The sequence below is a fragment of the Lichenostomus cassidix genome, chromosome 5 (genome assembly GCF_008360975.1).
Source record: "Lichenostomus cassidix isolate B80296 chromosome 5, HeHo_3.0, whole genome shotgun sequence".
Lineage (NCBI taxonomy): Eukaryota > Metazoa > Chordata > Aves > Passeriformes > Meliphagidae > Lichenostomus > Lichenostomus cassidix.
The window spans coordinates 13648805-13669215 of record NC_139486.1 but is presented as its reverse complement, the minus strand read 5'-3'; the positions used below and the strand labels follow the sequence as shown (position 1 = coordinate 13669215).

At 36.8% G+C, this 20411-nt stretch overlaps 1 protein-coding gene across 7 annotated transcripts in view; it reads left to right on the top strand.

Moving 5' to 3' along the window:
* Window positions 1–11480, top strand: part of PAPOLA (poly(A) polymerase alpha) — a 43191-nt gene extending 31711 nt beyond the window's left edge. For 2 of the 7 annotated variants that reach the window (XM_085061430.1, XM_085061429.1), the window contains exons 17-22: window positions 875–1017; window positions 2330–2430; window positions 4906–5126; window positions 5500–5565; window positions 7157–7231; window positions 9329–11480. In XM_085061430.1, coding sequence (XP_084917556.1) covers window positions 875–1017; window positions 2330–2430; window positions 4906–5126; window positions 5500–5565; window positions 7157–7231; window positions 9329–9424 — 702 coding nt within the window. In that variant the 3' untranslated portion in view covers window positions 9425–11480. Of the gene's footprint in view, window positions 1–874; window positions 1018–2329; window positions 2431–4905; window positions 5127–5499; window positions 5566–7156; window positions 7232–7433; window positions 7748–9328 lie in introns of those variants that run through there. The other 5 variants (XM_085061432.1, XM_085061427.1, XM_085061426.1 and 2 more) reach the window with 5 other exon arrangements.
* The last annotated feature ends 8931 nt before the right edge of the window (window positions 11481–20411 follow it).

The window sequence follows — 20411 nt, the reverse complement described above, 5'->3', positions numbered from 1 at the left end:
TTAAAATCATATTTTGAAATCTTAATTTTTCATGCAATAGGATCTTATTTGACTGTAGCAGTATTATTAGGTGCACTAAATATAATACTAGATTTCTCAAAACATCAACAATGTGGATAGTATCTTCAGGTCTGGCTTAATAGTTTACCTGTGTGGCCATATATGAGAATGGTAGCATTAGTTTTTAATTAAGATGCTGCATTGGACTATTGTTTAATTTTAGTAGAGTCAGGAGGAAGGGGTGGAACTTTGAATGGAACAATTCAGTCTGTTTCAAAATCCCTGCTGCTTTGTATTAACTTAATCTGAGAGCAGTACAGGTTTGCTTGGGTTTTTTAATAGCTAAACCACTGTTTTAAGTGTAGCTGAATAACATGCTTTAATTCTATGGCTGTTTTATGTTGAATGCTGTTTTAAAGACTAGGAAGTCTTTATTGAAACCAAGTGTAGATCTGTTTCAGAGAACAATGTAAATGTTAAGTAATACATCTCTTTAAGTAGTAGTACTATGTCACAAAAGGGTTTTTCTTCTCCATGGACTAAGTTCACATCCTCTTTAAATTCTTTTGATGTACATCAGTTACTTTAAAGTTTATGAAATTATTTGTAAGCCCAGAAAACCAAAGAAATTTGAAATAAAGCTGAAAACACAATCATTAAATACAGTAATAGTTTTTGAATGTGATTGGTCCAGACAAATCTGTACCACAGTTGTGAACATGTAAATGCTTGCAGTGAGAGGATAGTGGATTATTTACATGTAACAGGATTTGAAAATTGTTCATTTAAGTTTGCATTTGGAAATAACTTGAATCTCTGATTTTTAAACCCGTAATTAGACTAACAGAATTTTCCTTTGCCTTGTGGCTTGCAGCACTCGACAGAAGGGATCAGGTTGACAGCTCTGAATGACAGCAGCCTAGACTTGTCTATGGACAGTGATAACAGCACGTCTGTGCCTTCGCCTACCAGTGCTATGAAGACGAGTCCGTTGAACAGTTCTGGAAGTTCTCAGGGGTAATGAAGGTTTTCAGTCTTGTTGCTGTTCTCTCTTCCTCAGTTACCTGTGTTAAACACATGGCAAATATTACACGCATGAGATACCACCCTTACCAAGGTGAGAATGTTCCAAATTGGATGGATGTTATAGATAATCTTATTTCCAGTGTGAGCAGTAGAGCTAAATTTGGGGGATAGGGAGTGTGGCACTGGACTTGAGATGAGGAATTACAGAGTTGGGTGAAAGTGCTTAGAAAACGATGATACAAAAACTTGGGTGCTGCAGTAGGAGGCTGTGAGAGGTAATGAGCAGGTAGTTGTGATGGTGAGGAAATATTTTGTGAGTTTTGGGTCCAAGTGTGAGACAGTAGAGAGGCTTACATTTGCTGTCTGGGAAATCAGTAGTGCTACTGCTGTTACTGATGATACCTGTGCGAATTAATTTTAGGGAAATTTCCCATTGGACTTTAAAAGTGTACATATTAATGTTTTTTTTTAAATACTAACTTTCTATTGTTTTCCTACCTTAACTCCATTTTCCCCCAATAATAATCATGAGTTTACTCTCACCTTTTAAGAGTCTGATGTTCATGTCTTTGATATACATAGAAGTTATCATCAATCTCTTACGATTCTGCATTCACCCCATGTATATCCTGGGCTGTAGGATGAAATACTTGACTTAGTCCTTTAGACAAGTGTTCTTTTAGTTACTCTTCATTGGTAAATGATTGACAATAGTTGATACAACTAACTGTGCTATTGAAATAAGTTTGTGATACCTAGGATGTCACAGGTGAAGTGGAAATTGCCCTGTGTTGATTTTAGACATGTACTGCTACCCAATTTTTTGAACATGGAAAAAAAGGATCATTCTTGTGATCACTTGAAGCCCCAGGCCTTTGCATGGGATTTTAGACTGAAATCATTGTAACTGTGTCTGTAGATTAAAAACTAGCTTTCTGTTCTAGTCCTTCTATACTGGTTTTGTTTCATCCTTCAGTAAATAGTTGCTGTGTTTTCTCCTGCACCTTATTTGGGTGGGGTCTCCCTTAATTTTTGCCTTTTTTTAAAATATGGCCTTTTCCTGGTCTCAAAACTGTCACTGAGTGATGTAAATAAAACATTTGAAATAGCATTCATTGGTTCAGTTTGATAGTAGATTGCCAATGCTCATTTTTACCTTTTTACTGACATAAGTTCTGCTCTGTAATGTTGGTAAAATATCAGCTATAGTTAGTGGTCACACATATGATGTGATGAAAGGCAGATCATGTAGCACCATAGCTTTACTAATATGTTCAGCATTTCATAATTCTTCTCCTTTTAGCAGAAGCAGTCCTGCGCCAGCTGTAACAGCAGCATCTGTGACCAACACACAGGCTTCTGAAGTCACTGTGCCACAAATAAATTCCAGTGAAAGCTCAGGGGGTAAGGAAAATGCCATAGCATATTGTTTCTGTTGAATTTTTGGTAATGTTTGTATGACAGCTTTTCTTCCAGTTTGAGTCTTTTAGTCTTTACTTAACACATGCTGTAATGTGTTCTCCTTGATACACATAGTTCAGTAATTTCTTTAAGATTCAGAAAATCATAAAGGAATATTTATGCTGTGATGTTTATTTCTTTTATTCTTAGGAATTTGTATTCGCCATTCACAATAGGAGTAGTGTTTCAATGACCTAATGTAGGTCTGTCATTTAATTGGCTAAATGACAAAAAACTTTCTGAAGCTGGAAGAACAATTTTTATATTTCTCTTTAATTAATTTTGTAGTTAAGGTGGTTCTGTACTGTTTGTAGTCTGTGCTCCCATGTTCCCGCTCCTTGTGCTTCATGAAATTGATTTCTAGGAATGAAAAAGACTCAGATGTAAGCAGAAACACATGTTCATTACTGATGTCTGCTCAGATATGTCCCACTGTGTGTGCTGATTTATCCTCCATTTTCTGCAAGAAGAATTACACTTTTAAAAAAAATTTAAAAATTTGACTCTCTAGTCAAAGAATAAAAGCATCTGGTAAAAAATGTTCTTTTAGACTCAGCTACTCTTCTTTTTTGACGGAGCTTTAGCTGTGTACAAGGAGCAAGTCAGAAATAGATGGAAAAGGGGAGCAACTGGTTAGCTTTTCAAAATGAAATCTCTCATTTCACTCTTGACGTGTGGCATGGTTTAGTCTTACTTCTCTCTGATTTTTATCGTGTCACAGGTGCATCTGTGTGAGTAAGTTTGTCCATGAGCACTAAATGGAGCTTAAATGGCGTGACTGGTTTTTGGATTTGGAAGCAAATCAGAAGTTGTTCATTCTTATATTTTGGTTAATCAAAATGTTAATCACCTGATAGTTGTTAATGAAAAATTTCCTCAGTGTATTTTTTCTCATCCTGGAGCATCTCCCTATGTGCGCTTATTGGTTTGAGGTAGGCAATTGATGAGATAGAGCTTTGTCATATGGCGCATTTTTCAAAAGGATGTATATAATTACAGTTCTTTATTTGATGCTCTGTGATGACTTCATATTTGTCATTGCATAGTCTAAGCCTGAGAAGTGATAAACTTAATTTTTGAGTGACAAAGGGAGTATCAGATTGCTCTTGGATTTTATTTAAGGCAGTCTTGGCAATGCATATATATCTATGGCTGAGTACCGAAGCAGTAGATCTTCAGGTACCACAAATAATACAGCTGTATTAGTAAAGAGCTCTTCCTGGGCTCATATAGCCTGCCCTAAGCAGGGTTAATTAGGCTAAGCAGAGTGTCATTGCCATGGCTACCCTGTGTCTGGTACAGGAATTCTTTGTCAAAATCATAGAATGTTAAGGGCTTGGAACGGACCTAGAAGATCATCTAATCCAAACCCCTCCTGTCACGGGCAGGGACACCTCCCACTAGACCAGTTTGTTCAAGGCCTTAGGTGACCTGGCTTTGAACACTGCCAGGGTTGGGCTATCCAAAACCTCCTTGGACAACCTGTTCCAGTGTCTCACCACTCTCTCGGTAATAAATTTCTTTCTAATATCTAATCTAAACATCCCCTCTTTCAGTTTGTACCCATTACTCTTTGTCAGGAACTGTGGTGATAGGACAAAGAACCCCTATTTGGCTTCCCTGTAGGCCCTGTTCAGATACTGGAAGGTTGCTGTGAGCTCTCCGTGCAACCTTCTCGTATCCAGGCTGAGCAACCCCAACTTTCTCAGCCTGTCTTTGTAGGGGAGGTGCTCCAGCCCTCTGATCAACTTTGTAACCTGTCTGGACTTGCTCCAACAGTTCCATGTCCTACATGTATTGGGGACGCCAGAACTGTAGACAGCACTCTAGGTGGGGTCTCACAAGAGCAGAACAGAGGGAGAGAATCCCCTCCCTCAACCTGCTGCCCACAGTCCTTTGGATGCAACCCAGGACATGGTTGGCTTGTGGTGCTGCATGAGCACATTGCCAGCTCATGTTTTCATCAACCATCACCCCCAGCTCTTTCTCCTCAGGGCTGCTCTCAGTCACTTTTCTGCCCAGCCTGTGGGTGTGCCTGGGATTGCCACAACCCAGGCACAGGACCTTGCAGTGGCTTTATTGAACTACATGAGGTTTGCATTGGCCCGCATCTCCAGCCTGTCCAGGTTCCTCTGGATGTCATCCCTTCCCTCCAGTGTGTCGACTGCACCACACAGCTTGGTGTCATCAGTGAACTTGCTGAGGGTGCACTCAAGCTCAAGAATGAGCTTGCAACTTTACTGTGCAGTGTATGCACACCTGCTGTTCCAAACATGATGCTTAAACATTAACTGTACCACTTCCTTGATGGCTGCTTGATGTCAGGGGTTTTGATTAGAGACCAAAAATACCAGTGATTGAACTGAAATTATTATGTCGACTCCTCTTGTTGAAGATCTTTAAATTATTTGTCCATAGGTACTTCAAATGAAAGCATTCCTCAAACTGCCACACAACCAGCCATTTCTCCACCACCAAAGCCTACCATCTCTAGAATTGTTCCCTCAGCGTATCTATTAAATCCATCATCAAGAAGTTCAGGAAATGTTGCAACAAAAATGCCTAGCCCTGTCGCAGCAGTGAAAAGGACATCTTCTCCCCATAAAGAAGAGTCTCCTAAGAAAATTAAAATTGAAGAGGTATTTGAGATTTTGAGATCATACCATAGCAATGTTCAAAACTTTGACTATTCATTTCATCCAGAGTGCTGATTCTCATATTCCAAGGCTCAGATATTTCCTAATCTGATTGCATTGCTGCTTGATGTTTCCAGCTTGTCAAGGTGTTAGTATTTTTTATTTGGTTGATATTCATCACGTGACACATATACTGTGTTAGCACAAATGCTTAGAATGTAAATTCTTGTCTTAAAAGTAATTAGTTTGATAAGCCTATAACATGCTAAATCTTGCAACTAATTCTGTCCTCAAAAGCACTTTGACCTTATTTTCTTGTTGATTTTTTTAAAAATATGTTTTATGATTTGTGATAGTTTCTGTGTTTGTTTTTCAGCAGGATGAAATAAGTGAAGATACTAGCTGTATAGATTTGAACGAACATGAAAAAATGGAAGCAAAGGTATTTATACCTAGACTATATAATTTTGTCTTCCTTGTGAAAATTACTGTGTTTTTCTCTAGGAATGACTAAGAGCGTGTCTAGTTATGGACTCTTCAGTAAAGATATCAAAATGATACGTTATTTTTTTAATGTTTGTGTCAGTATTGATGCCATTTCAGGGCTTTGCCTGCTGCTAGGCTAAGTTGAGCCTGAATCCATAGTCACATAGGACTGTCATTTCTTTGCTGGTCATTCTTGGGGTATTATGCATGCTGAAAAAATGATAATAATATTTAAATTTCAGTTTGTTTAATCAGATCAGAGATGTGTCAATATGCCATGTTTTGCTGCGTTCCAAACCTAATGTATGTTAATTACTGAATGAGCAGTTGTCCTGTGTATTCTATTGGGAGTTTGCATGTTGGACTGAGAATCCTACAGCCAGCCATCTTACTCACTTTTCAGATAAAAAAGTTTCATGTGATGGTAAATAAATCTTCTCTGGCAGTGAAATTAGTGTGTGAAGTTACAGCATACTATTTTGGGACTTTGGAGCTTGAACTTGCCCCTCCAGAATCTCGTAATTTAACAGAGAATTTTTCTGCTTAGTGGTGAACAGAAAGGGTGACAGACTCTCTTTAGCCTTATGATAGCTCCTCTCCACTTGGGCATTTGCAGGTTTTATGGGGCACATTCTGTTGTCTCTGGAATACACTGGAGATGATGCTTATGCTTAAACTTACATTTAAGTTCTTTGGTTTATAGGTTCAACGCCTTTAGGCAAGGAATTGTATCTTGTTAGGCAGTCACCTTGAAATGTCTCTGCACTTAAGATAGGTGAGGGCAGAAACACATGTAAGCACTTAATCCTCACTTCAAAAATAGATGCACTGGATACAGATCATTATAAAAGACGTAGGCAATCCTATTAGTTTTTATTGGCAGTCTCATCTTTGTCCTTATATTTATGGAAGGAAATGGTGGAATTAAATTTCTTAAATTAACATAAACATAGGTTTTCTTCCATTGAAATGCATGGCTTTTTTTAGGGTATGGTTTCTAAATGGTACAATTTGAACTAGCAGATTGTTTTTATTAAAATGAGAATGTGCCATTGTCCTGCTTTAGTGTGTACCTGAAAATCAGTTTCTGACACTCATCTATTCATTCAGAAAGTTGATTCAACCCATTAAAGCAGCAGGAAAACTTTCCTGGCAGAATGGCAAAAGCTGTGGAAAAGCAGTTGAATTTTCAACAAATTCCGTAGCTTTTCAGATGATCTTCCTTGATAAGACTTTTTGTCTTTAATGAGTTGAATGATATGTAATGTTTTGCTATAGGATTTTGTATAAAAGGTGTTAACTGGTTAAACAAGTGACAACTGAGAAGTGGTATAGCTTGTGTTGTTGTCAAATCCCTAATAAGTGAAACATTCTCCAGTGTGGTGATTCCTAAATTATAAAAGGAAGGGTATCAATGCAGCAAGCACTGATGCTTGCACTTTTCTTTTGCTGTATATGCACAATATAAAGTATTCTGGAGTTCTAGTTCTGTATAAGTAGCTCATTGGAAGTGGTGTAACTGTGGTGATGCTTTTGTTTTTTTTCAGGAGCAAATTGAGACAGAAGTGAATGTTAATTCTCAAACAGAAACTCTTCAGACAACTTCTCTGCAAGCTCCTCAGGTACTGTTTTTAAATGCAATACTGCCATGCATGTGCATGTATGCTAATCTGTGGTGAAACCATTGAAACTGAAATGAGTCCAGATGTTAAAAATAAATGTATAACTTTAAATATAAATCCATTGTATGGAAAGCTACTTGTTGTTACTGTCACAATTTTTGTGTTTTAGATGGTCATTGATCTTATTGAATGTGCATTGTAGCTAAACAGGTATGGCTTGCCATACAAACTGACCGAAGCTGGATTCGCTCTTCTGAATTGTGCCTTCAAAGTAAGGGGCTCAGTTTATTCCTTTGTGCTTTGCACATCACAGAATAATCCTAACAAGGAAACAAATACTTTAAATAGCTTGCTGCTCAAAGATACACAGGTAGAGGTTGAGGATGTTTGAAATGTAACTTCAGATTCTAATACTTGGTACAAGAGAGAAGTTGTAAGCTTGCTACTCCTTAGCCAGCTGGCATAAGGTCCTTTGGAAAACAGTAAGAATTCTGTGCCATTCACTTAAATTTTTGTTTCTAATATTGTAACAACTTTTAAAGAGCACATCTGTGTCTTACTAGCATTTTTGAGCTTCTCTTAGTGCTCTGCTGATTAAAGTATCACTATCAAAAAGTTTTATGCACACTTGAATCATTAAGGTGGTAGTAAATGTGTTGGTTGAAAATGGAGATTGTTTCAATAGTATTAATGGTATTTCTTACTGGACGTTTTGAACTGTATGAGCAGTACTGAATAAAGATACCAAAATTGTTTGGCAAAAACTGTAGATGCCACATGGACTTCCTAAACTGCTTCAGGGAAGTTTTTAGATCATTTAGTAAGTACACCAATTTTATTTCATCTGTTGTTGAAGGGGGATTATATAAAGCTTTGTAGCTTTTTTACAGATTGTGTAGTTGTTACTTTAGCAAAAGTAATCTGGAAACTACAAAAGGATGGTGAGCCTCTTCTGTCATTTTTCCGTGTTTTAGCTGGCTTTGTTTAAAACGCTGCCCCATGTTGCAGAAAATAGAAACATGTCAAACTGCACATCAGCACCGGTTACTCGGGGCAGGGGTGATGCGAGGTTCAGATCTATTTTGCCCTGAGTCCTTGCTACTTTGTGCTTTGCTACTACATCAGTCAGTGTTAACTTGACTGATTTATTTTTAATAAAGCAGCAATTAAGACCAGTCATTTTAATGCAGTTTTCCCCATGTATCAAATGTACCTTATGTAAATTTTGAACATTTATAACATAAGAAAACATTTTGTGATAAATTATGTGAAGTATTGCATAATAACTGGGTTATTGGGATGGCAAATAATGTGCCACAGTAGAAGTGAGAAATACTTAAAAAAACCCTCTCACCCCACCCAACCTTAGAGGCTTGTAAGGCAAGTGAGAAATTAATGAATCCCACTGAACCTCAAGAGTGTTTCCTTTCTGTGTCTTCCTTTTGTTTGCCTTATATGTAGTTTTGCTGACTGGTATTTAAGTCTTTTAAGTGAGAAAAAAGTGTTCAGATTCTTGTCAAGGTGGAATTTACACATTCATACAGTACCTTTTTAGAGTTCATCATGCTTTTCTCCATGTAAATCTAAACCAATACGAAAATCGGAAATTTGACTCTAAAGAGTTTCTCAACAGTGTGGAATGTGAATGTTTGAAGACACTCACTTCGCATTGGGAACTGTTTTGTCGCTCATCTGTAAGGGCAGAGACTTAACACTGAATTGTTAAAAGACATTTTTAAATACTAAACACGTAGACCAGATATTAGATGTCACTGATCAAGCACCCTTACTGTGTGGATATTATGTTTTAATATAATACAGGTTTATTAGTAGGCTCAGCTTTATCTGCACCACGTGCTAATTTCTTGCAGTTGTCAAAAAAGGCAAAGCACACAAAGATTCTTGTACAAATTTTCTTTAGTAAAGACTGTGTAGGTAAAGGAAATACCTGTTTCTCTATTTACAATCTGTAATTATCTTCATATATTCCTAAAAAGTATTTTAAAGACTTTTTTTGAAAGTTAATGCCAATTGCTACAATATTTTTCTTTTAATATTTACAAAGTTAAAATGCAACCAAACTTCTTTTCTTTTCAGAAAACACCCAGTACAGACCTTTCAGATATCCCTGCTCTCCCTGCAAATCCTATTCCTGTTATCAAGAATTCAATAAAATTGAGATTGAACCGGTAAAAACAACCTCAGGGGTCCATAAACAGTATCTGCCAACTCAACCTGTTGTCTTCTAATGCTAGAAAAAAAGGAGAACGGAGGGTGCAAGACTAGAACATAATCGCAAATGGATTTAGGTATATTTTGTGCACTTCCCTTTCTGGACTAAAGCCGCCGCTTGATTGGAAGTCCAGGTTAGTATGTGAAGCCAGGAGTACAATTAATGTGTTAGCAACAGTTACATTAAATATTTCGAAGGATTACTGCCTTTAAAAACATGAACACTATTTGTAGCCATATTTGACATTCTGATTGAATTTGTTTGATGCATTGTTTCAAAATTGAGATAAAACTGGCATAAGAATCCCTTAAATGCACTTTTATGTACTTTTTTTATTGGAGTATGACTAATTTTAGATCTTTAGGTGATAAATGTTCATTTTATTGAAGGATCTCTTCAATAGTAGTAATCTGCAAATTGGAAGAAATTCTATGATATGCTATACATTGAAAACAAAGTGTATAGTATATTTAGTTCAACTGCCATCAAGCAGCAGTAAGTCATTAAAATGTAATGTCAAATCTTGGGGTCATAAGACGTAAGTTGAGGAAGTAATTGGGAAGTTTTGGTATTGGTGGGACATGATTAAGATGTGGTCTACTTTTATTTATAGGATTGTTTTAAGGTGCATACAGATCAGCAATCAAACAGTAAATAAACTTTCTTTTGAGCTAATTGAACTCCTTATTCCCTTTATTTCTTGGGAAAAGCTTTTGCATTTAATGTTTTTTTTTTTTATTGTTTTTTCAACTTGTATGCACCATATAGGACAATAGTTATTTATACAAAATAAAAACAAGTCATGTACTCATTTGGGTTCCCCTCTGCCCCTTACCTAGTTCTAATACCTTGTGGCCTCTAGGCACGAATTCAAAATTTGTCCCATGACTAAAGTGTTTAGGTAAATATTGTGTGCCTGTGAAATACACCACCTGTCTTGATGGCCTTTGAATCACTAAATATGATTTTTGTACACTCCATATAGGTCCCATATACATTAAAAAGCTTCAAATTTTAAATAAAGGCAAAAAGATTTTTCCCTAAGAATTTTAACCTTTTTATTTTTAGATGGTTCATCACAAGTAGTTTTACATACTGAACAACACCAAATTTTTAAAAATCATATTTCTAGTAAGCACTTGACATCTAGTAAGCTCTCTTACTCCTATTTTTTGTTGTAGTCCTATCAAAAAAAGTAACAACTTTTTCTTTTGAAAGAACTGAAGCTCTCACGGCAAAGAACAGCAGTATTTGAGGAACATGAGGGATACCAACAGTAATACCAGATGTAGATAACAAACTTCATGTTACTATTACTTAAGTCTGAAATATGTGGGATGTCAAATCATACTTCCCATACTTTGATTAGCATGTTTTACGAACTCCCTTCTCCCATTGTGCTCCATCCTATTACACGTGCATCTTTCATGTTACAAGTTAAATTACTTACACTCTTCCCCTTATCCTTCTAAATTAATTCTCCAAAGTCAGAGTGTAGCTTATCTTTTACTTAGGCTGTGCAGTAACTGAAGGGTTTTTTTTTTTTTTTCCCATTTGTCTAAGATGTCTAGTATACAATATTTCTCTTTTCCTTGCCCTGTGCAGCCTGCTGTCGTCCACCCCCCAAAGAAGGTTATATCTTAACAGTTGAAGTGTACAAGCTGTCTGTGTATTTTGTGTAGCTATGGAGTTTAGATCGAAATTGCCAGGCACAAATTTAGTCTTGTCATTTTGTTTACACATCGGAAAATTTTTCATTTTATTAAACGTTTCATGTAACTGCACCCAAGTTTTGCCAAGCTGGAAACTTGGAACCTTTCTGTATAGTGACTTTTTAATTCTAGTTTTCATAACCTGGAGATCAGACTGTTGCTTTCGCATGATGTACGTAGTGTCTCATGACTGGAGTTTGCTTTGTTTTATAGTATCTGTACTCCTTGTATTTTTCAAGAGCTATTTTGTAAACAGATGATGTATTTCTCCATTGAAAACACAATAAAAAACAGCACAATCCCATGGTTGTCTGATTTTTCTGAATGTACTAAATCGATTTTACTTAATTCTTACTTAGCTCTTAAATTTTCTGCTAAGGCAAAATATGGTATGGCCTGAAGGACATATAGTACATAATTACTGTTTAGAGAACATTCATTTAGGTTTGCTACAGGAAGTGGAAGTAACAGTCAGAAGGACGTGGGGTTCTAGCTATTAAAGGGAAAGTTTGTGGATTGTGCAGTGTCTTTGTTGAGGTAGAGTTGCCAAAAACATGCAAAACATTTTAAGGGCATCCCTTCCTTCTCTCCATCCTAAATTCCTAAAAGTAGAAAAAACTAAAAGAAACATGTGTGTAAACAATTTGGGGCTACACTACTTTCTGCACAAGTTTGAACTTCATTTTTTAAAAACATTGGCTGAAAGAGTTTTGGCTTTTCTTGCAAGTGCTTATTCTTTATGTCAGCAGATGGCACTATTTCTCTTCTTCTCAAATCATTTAAGCATGTCCTGAAATAAAAGTAAAAATTACAAGTAGCTGTGCATCCCTTGACTGATCTTTGTATCAGCATGAGCCCAATCCTCCAAATGCTTGATATGAGTAACTTCAATAAGTAGTCTCCTTTTTACTAAAATTTCTTTTACTGCTAAAACCAGTGATGATTATGGTCTTCATATTATAATTGCCCTGCCTAAAACAATAAACCTTCCTGTTGTATATGTTTTTCACAGCATGCAGTTGCTTGTCTTGTTTAAAACAGATTCGTCATCTTTATATCCTGCCCACCACATCACTCCTTCCTTACAGCTGACTATGTTATTAATGGCTTTAATTCTTTTATTTTCTCTGACCAATAAAAATCTGCTATTAGCTACAAAAATTTATGTTCAATATTATTCAGTCTGTTGGCAATAGGTTTCAGTAGCTTGTTTTTTGGAGTTGCCCATCATCAACCTCCTGAATTAAGTTCACTGACTCATAAGGATCTGCAAACAAGAAGCTGAAAATTACTGTTGTAGCCAAAATAATTAACATTAATAAGCCATGGTTTAACAGATGGCTTTAGACATACTGATTGGAATCAGACATTTGAGTTGATGAGTTCTAGCTAAAGTTGTGCTTCCTTGCTGTAGGTAGTGTGTGCGTGCCACTTATTAAATGTACTTCTTCGTGCATTTCTTAGTTTTGGGAGCTTTTTCGTTTGTTTTTTTGGTGGTGGGTTGTTTTTTTTGTTGTTGCTTGGTTGGGTTTTTTTGGGTTTTTTCTTAAACCACAAATTTTTTAAACTTGTAGCTGCAAGTATATGGTATCTGAGTTGTAATGAATATCAGTTGTTAATAAATGTACCTTAATGGAAGAATGAATTTTATGCACAATAAACGATAAAACAGTTCTTCAGCATGTAGAATAATCAAAAGTAATTCAGCATAGCAAGAAGACACACAGTATTTATTCTGAGCCAGAACCTCTACTTAAATGCATGAAAAACTACTGTTATAGTTACTGAGGAAGCAGAGTATGTTTATCCTCATAATAGATACTATTTGGAAGTTGGGTGCATTTCTATAAAAGGTATACATGTTGTGATGCTGGCATCATTTATGTAAGTTCATGAACACACTAGTCAAGTACCTTTGCTATGATTAATCTCTCTTTGCCGTCATTGTGGCTGAACAATACTTACCAAATTTCGTCAGTTACTGTGCAAGTCTTGATGGTACAGTCAGAAATGTCTGAATGCACATATATTACACATATACTTGGTAGGTTCACTTTTTTTACAGATCCAGTATTCATATTGGAAAGATGTTAGTAATAAAGTAATTTTAATTTAATAATCATAGTAGAATTGTCTGCTCAATAGAAACAAACCATCTTGGTTTTGTTGTTAGAGGCTGATGCAGTTTGATACGTCTACAGAGTTTAAACTAATCTTTTGAAATATCTACGAACATCAAATATCTACTAATACTGTCACCAAAAGAACGCAAACTTTGATATGAATCTTCAGAGGCCATGTTTTATTATGAAAAGGATAATATGGTGAACCACTGCTGGATATTCCATCTGTGTTTTGGATATTTAAACTAAGGATTTTTTTTTAAATAAAGCTTAGGTATATTTTTATTGTTCTATCTAAATTCGGGAATGCTGTCTTTAGGTAACTTTTTTTCCTGCGTTCCCCACTTAATGAATTAACCAGATCACAGGTCCTATTCAGCAAGTGTGGATATCTTAATTTCCTCAGTATTTTTGTAATAAACGAAGAATGACAAATGTCCTACACATTATATTAAATTTTTACCTCATAAACTCTACTGAATTAAAGTCAAATTTAAGAGTATAGTAATGGTTGGGGAAAAAAATACGTTTTGTATATGAATATATTATTAAGCTTTGGTTTTACAATAAATTACTGTCTCTAAATAAGACCCAGAATCCAGGAAAGTAATAGGAAAGGATGAAGAGGAAAACTACTATTGATGTAAGGTGATAAACTCCCCCAGCTTATTAGGTAAGAAAAACTGCATTTATTTCTTTAACTTAAGAAACCAGGCAATGCATTTAAGCTGCCCTATGATGACTGTGGCCAACACAGATACTGGACAGCTTACAAGTGCAAATGCCATTTTTGCTCTACTGTTTGCAATCCAGCATTCCTATTTTCTGTTTGTATTTTTAGAAGTAAATTGCCTGAATAAGGTTACTTAGGTAAATGTTTACATCCGTGAAGTCTACACATCATGTGAAGCTTTTCAGTTCATTTGAGGTTATTTCTGTGGCGCTTGCCTCACTTAGGGTAATACCCTGACCTAAAGAGATACAGTTGAATAGAATGTTAGGTCAAATACCCTTTATTGATCGGGCACTTCAAATGGCATAAAGGTAAAACTGGAGGCAGGGTGGGCAATCCTTGATGTCTGAGAAACAACTTCCCCTTCTCCCCATCTCTCCCCAAACAGCAATTTGGTTCTAAGTAAACATAATAAATATGATACTTCTTAAAACAGCATGAAAGAGTTGCACTACGTCTTCTGCTCCAGCATTCCCCGCGCTGTGCCCTGAGCGGTGTCTCGTGCCGTGTGCTTCCAGAAATCTGGCATGTGCGCTGTCCTTGTTTGCGTTCTCAGTCTGCAGCGGAGCTGTTAATAAAGAGATTGATGATAAAGTTGTCGAAAAGAGACAGTTGGACAGGACTGCTCGCCATGAGTGACAGAGGGCACGCTCTGCCTTCACAGCCGAGAACGCTGCCCCCAGCAGAGAGCCGGCCATGCCTGGACGCTGTGCCAAGCCTGTTCAGCACGTGGGGAGAGGAGCTGCAGCTTGTACCAAGGATTTCAATTAGATTTTGAGCTTGTGCTCTTAAAGTGAGATTTCTCTTATTTAGGATTGGCACACAATTGATGTCCTCTTGAGAAAAAACAGAATTTCAGCAGCCTAGCGTAGATAAGTTCTGAAATTTTTGAGAATGGTCTCCTAGGCCTTTTAAAATATTTCGTTGTGGTCTGGTTCAATGAAGTGAAGTGGAGATTCCTAAAATTAATGTTTTTGCTTTTATGGGGAATAAATGAATTATACATATTTAGCTTCTGTAGGAGTCTCCTGCCAAGATACCATAAACTTGATTCAGCTCAGTCACATGGTTGAAATAAGAGAAGCCCAGGATGATGGATGGAAGCATTCATTGTCTCAGCCACAGTTTATCATCTGTAAGTTTTATCCCTTACAATGTAAAAAACAGTGAGACTGATAAAATGTTTGATAGTTTAGGCCATCTGCTCACACAGTATATTAGAGTTATTAGTGATTGTTCCTACTGTTTCTTACCATCACCCAGAACAGCGTGTGGATTTTCTATTCACTAGTGATCACTCTTATCACTAAATGCAGTATCTCAACTGGGAGTATTTTTTTTCTTGTAGCATCTAGTCCTTGTAGGTAGTGAAATAAAAAGATCCTCACAACCTGAATCAAGAAAAAATCCTTAAAAAAGCAGTTTCAATAGTCCATTCTTCAGTGTTTTGGTTTTGAATGTATTTATGGGAAGAAGATCAATCTTTTTTAGTCTGGTTGCATTTTAAGAGGTGGTAGATTATTTTCTGTGGACAAATTGTACAAATACTAGTATAGACTTTTTCCAGGATATTTCCCACAGGACATAATCTCATAATTTTTTTTAGTAGTTTACTAATGAATTAATAAATTCATTCTTTATGTATTCATCCTCAAACAACAAAACACTAAGAGCTGCTTCTGTTCAATGAGCCTTTGACTTCAGTAGGGATGAAATAATATTTATAGCAATTGCTGTGAATAAAAAAAGTGTTAAATTAATTTAATAACATTTTTCTAGCAGTTGATGTAGGCACAAGGAATTTTTTCCCACTTTTTAAATTTTCATCTTAGGCTACTTAAAGAGGCAAAGTTTGTTCCATGAAAATGCAGGCTTAATTTTGGAGAATCTCAAATCTGTAAATTAAATTAATTGACCTAAGAAGGCTTTTTTTTTTAAATGTAGGTGTATAAGCTAACTCACACTTGCATTTGTGTTTGTTCTGAAGGTGTAGGAATTGGTTGATAGCCTCAGCAGTGGTTGCTCTGAATAGGAGATGTCTAGCCAGAAGCACACCAGATGTTCTGTCTTTGCAGATAAAGTCAAAATGCAAGTTTGATCTAGCACAATTAGGTGGTTTGTTTTGTTTTTTTGTTGTTGGGGTTTTTTTGTTGTTTGTTTGGGTATTTTTGTAATGCTTAAAGAATGCTTTTATGTTTGATTTACTATAAGCTGTATTTTTAAAAATACATGGAAGTCACACTTTGAGTTGTTGCAATCACCGTAGTGTTTGACTTTTCCTTTCTGGCCTGTTAGCTTTTCAAGGATAATCTGAGCATTCATTCGGGAAGTAAGCTTCTAGGTTTGTTTAAAATAGAGACATCTTTGGCTTTTATTACTATTTAATAGTAAAAAAAAAAATATTGTATCACTGATCTTTAGTTTCAGCACCCAGTGTTATGTGTCAAACTGAATGAAGAATGCCTTACTTGACAACATCAAAAACTTTCAAAGAATTGTGAGAATTAATTGTCCATTCCTGTGCATTCCATCAATGTCACGTGTCAGCAGTGTGTTTTTCAGTTGTAACACCTCATTTTGATGCTTCCTGTTATGAAATAATTCTAGAGGTTTATTTCCTTCAAAATTAAAGGGACCATGTGCATATTGTTTTAAAGGTGAAACAATTTTTATGTGTCTCTATAAGAAGTATCATTAATGTGTCAGCAAGCACACAAATCCCAACAATAACATCACTACAGTAGTTTGAAGCAGTTTGTTTGAAAGGCTGGCTCACAGCAAAGCAAAACCTAATTTCTGATTCTGACTTGTGTATGTGTGACCTTGGCAGGGCTAGCAACTCCTTGCTTTAACTTCTTTATGTACAAAATGAGATTAGTGGTTATCAGACATTTCACAAAGACTGACTATTAGCATTTGAGAATGTCTTGGAATTTTCGTATAGTAGGTATTTTGTTCCATTGGGTTCTCCTGTAGGCATGAATCAAACACCACTTGAAACTCATATGCTGGTTCTCCAATCTTTCTTTTGTATTGGATATATCATCTTCATATCCTGCTGTAAATTAGTTCTTAGAAACATGAAAGAGGAAAGGTTCCTGTGCATGCTATTAGAACAGTCTTCCAGTAGTGGAAAACAAAATTAGGCAACTGGGTGCTGCTTTTCTTTGAAAAAACACTGCAGCCTATTTTGCCTTTTTTAAAAAAAGGACTTTAATATAAACATGCACACCCACATTTGGTGGTTTTTCCCCAGGAAAAATAGAGGTTTAGATCCTAAAAGCTATATGTCTGTTTGCCATTCTGATCATCAGCTATTTAATCCTGTCCTCTTCTTTCCTTTTGCTTGTGTATGGTCTGCAGGCTCTCTAGTCACTGATACACTGATACATCATTATCTGAAAATGAATTTTAACTATTCCCATTTTCACCTTCTGACAATACAAACTGCAGATGTTGCCATGATCTGATATTAAAGTCCTCTGCCCCAATTAAGGTACAAATGAGACCAAATATCAGCTTGACAATACTGACTTTATTTGTTAAAATAAGCATGTAGGGAAAACAGAGAGAGAGAGAGAGAGAGAGAGAGCAAGCAGAAGATGGTCACCTCCATGGATCGAGCTGTGTCCTGTTGATCCTTCAGTGCCCTGGTCCCCTTTGTGGTGGTGGGTCCAGCCCAGTTCACTCCCTGAGTTGCTTTTCTATGCTCCCTCATTAGCATGAGGCAAAGGTAAGGAGGGGTCTCACCCTTGCACATATTCAGGTCTTGGTTTGGTGGTTGTTGGGGGTCTGCTCTGTGGGTTATACAAGGCAAATACCACCGAAGTCAAGTGTCCTGTTTGTGACCCCACTTGTGCAGTTTGCACGTGGCCTGTGACACACTGCTCTGGAAGGTTGCTGCAAAAAGTATCAGGTTCAGTCCTGCCCCTTGCAAGGCCAAGGGGCAGGACTGAAACGTTGCTTCTTTGTTTCTACAAGTTTCCCCACAAAGGTCGATGTTTTCTGACAGGACTTTCACCACTGAGCAGGTGTTTAAGGCACATACTCCAAATGTTATTAACCCTTTCCTTACAGATGTAGATCTGTGATTGATTTAACCTTTTAAACCAATCCCATGAAGGTGTTGTGGATGTCTTTGGAAGACTGGCTTATCGTGTTGAACTTATGAATTTTTCTAGTTGTCCAAGCTCCCGTTGCTTTCAAATATGTCTGAAAATTGGAGAAGACATTGTTGTATGAGTCTGTTCCCCGTTTGCATTTGGGTTCTTCACAATGATAATTGTAAAGGGTTTTATTTTTTTGAGGCCAGCTTAATTTTGAAGTGCAGTTTACATAAAAAATAGAAAAAGAATAACATTTCTATTTTCCTGGTTATTAAAAAGAAGAAATAGAAAGATGTGTTTCCTAATGTAGCATATCAGAGCAGCAGAAAGCAGTGCTTTGCTCTACCCCTGTGCAGCAGCACTACCTTGGTTTACACAGAAGTTAGCATAAGCAAAGAGTGGAAGTGCAAATTCACCACATTTTGTGGGTTAGCTGCTGCAACAGTGTGGAACAAACACTGGAAGTAACACAAGGACTCCTCTGTCATTTTGACCTCAAGCTGTAGGCTGGCTGACTTAATCCAGAAACAAGTGTCAGTACTCCTATACTAGCAAATAGGATGTGTGCGATGGTGATCCCATTTTCCCTCAGATCTTCTGAACACCTTCCAATTTTTTGTTGTTTGCTTCCAGCACTCTTCCAAGTAGTTTTGGTGTTTTGAAATAAATCTTCCTACTTTATTCTACCTGGGGGACTGAACTGAGGCAGCAAAAACTAAACCTAGTAGAGAGTTATGTTAATGTGTGCTATGCTGAACGATTGCCAATAACTCTTTTCTTGCTATCCACATCTTTTATCTCATTATCCTAGCCTGTCTCTGTAAGAGGCACCACAAAGTATCCAAAGCTTGTCCTCATGGCTGATATTTCAGGTGTATTTTTGTGGGAGAGGTTAACACAGCACTTGCCCTTTCCACAGGATCATGGTTAAAACCTTTGTTTTTGAGAGACAAGTTGCACTTAAAAGCTACGAATACAAAAGGTGGGCTTGGCTTTGGGGTGGGTGGGAGGGGGTATGCCATGAATTGAGCAAGTCCATCTTCAACTGGCCTGGTCCTGCCTGGAGTAGGACAGTGTTGCAATATCTTAGATCTCTTATTTGAGCAATTCTGAGCTAAAACTACTTAGCACCAGGCTAGGAGAAAAATTATGAGAACAGTGTTGTCTGATGGGGATACAGTCGGCTGAGGAATAGAGTTTACTTGGGATCTTGGATTTATTTCTAAATCCTTAGGGAAGAGGTTAATAGCAGTGACCTAGATGCTATAGCATTAGGATCCTTGGGGAGAGGGGAGTTTCTTATTTATTTAAGCACTGGTTATATGCCTGCAGATATTAAATTCAAGCTCTTCTTCATAAAACAGTCAAGGGAAGATGCTTCTCAGTGTCCATTGATCAAAAAATTACAGTATATAAAAATGTTAAATCAAACTCCATGTATGTGGTGCTAACTGCCACTGGGAATTTTTCTATGGAGTATAGAAACACTCTGGAGAAAGGACTTCTTTTGTGTTGGAGTTGAAATATAATATATGTCTTCCCAAGCATTCTTTTGCAGCTTTCTAACTGTTTTCAGATCTACAAACTATGGTGGCTGGTTCTGTACACAATGGAACATGCATGAGACTTTATTTAAACAGCCGTGTATATTCCACTGATAAACTAGAAACTGAAATATGGACAATACTGATAGGAGAAGCCGTTTGTCCAATTGACTCTCTTGGCACCTATCCATTTTTTTCTCATTGACTTTAAAATATTTTGGACCCTTCATCTGATGATCTCAAAGCTTTTTGCAAACATTAATTAAGCCTGTTGATGCCCCTGTGAGCTAAATAAATACAATAGGTGTGGTTTAGATGGGTAAATGAAGATATAGAGTAGTTGTTTTGTGCAAGGTCGCCTGGTATTTCAGCAGCGGAGCTAAGGGGTGGAAAACTGGCTGCCTGACTCGCCTTTGCAATTGCTAGGGTTAAATCAGATTCTCCCAGATAAATGCAAACAACAACCAGACTTTCACACGGGGAAAGACGGATACAGCACCCTAATTGCGATTTGTATTCTGACAATGACCAGAGCTTTTCTACAATACTAAATTGTTACTAGTCTTTGCAAAAACAATTATCTGCTTTGTGCAACTAGCCCACTGAAAGAATTAAATAGTAATAAAAAAAAGTCACGACTCAAAACTGTAGTTCTCTGTGTTTAATATTTCCTGTTTTTACCTAATATCTCGTAAGACGTGTAAAAGATGTCTCTTCATGACTTGCTTG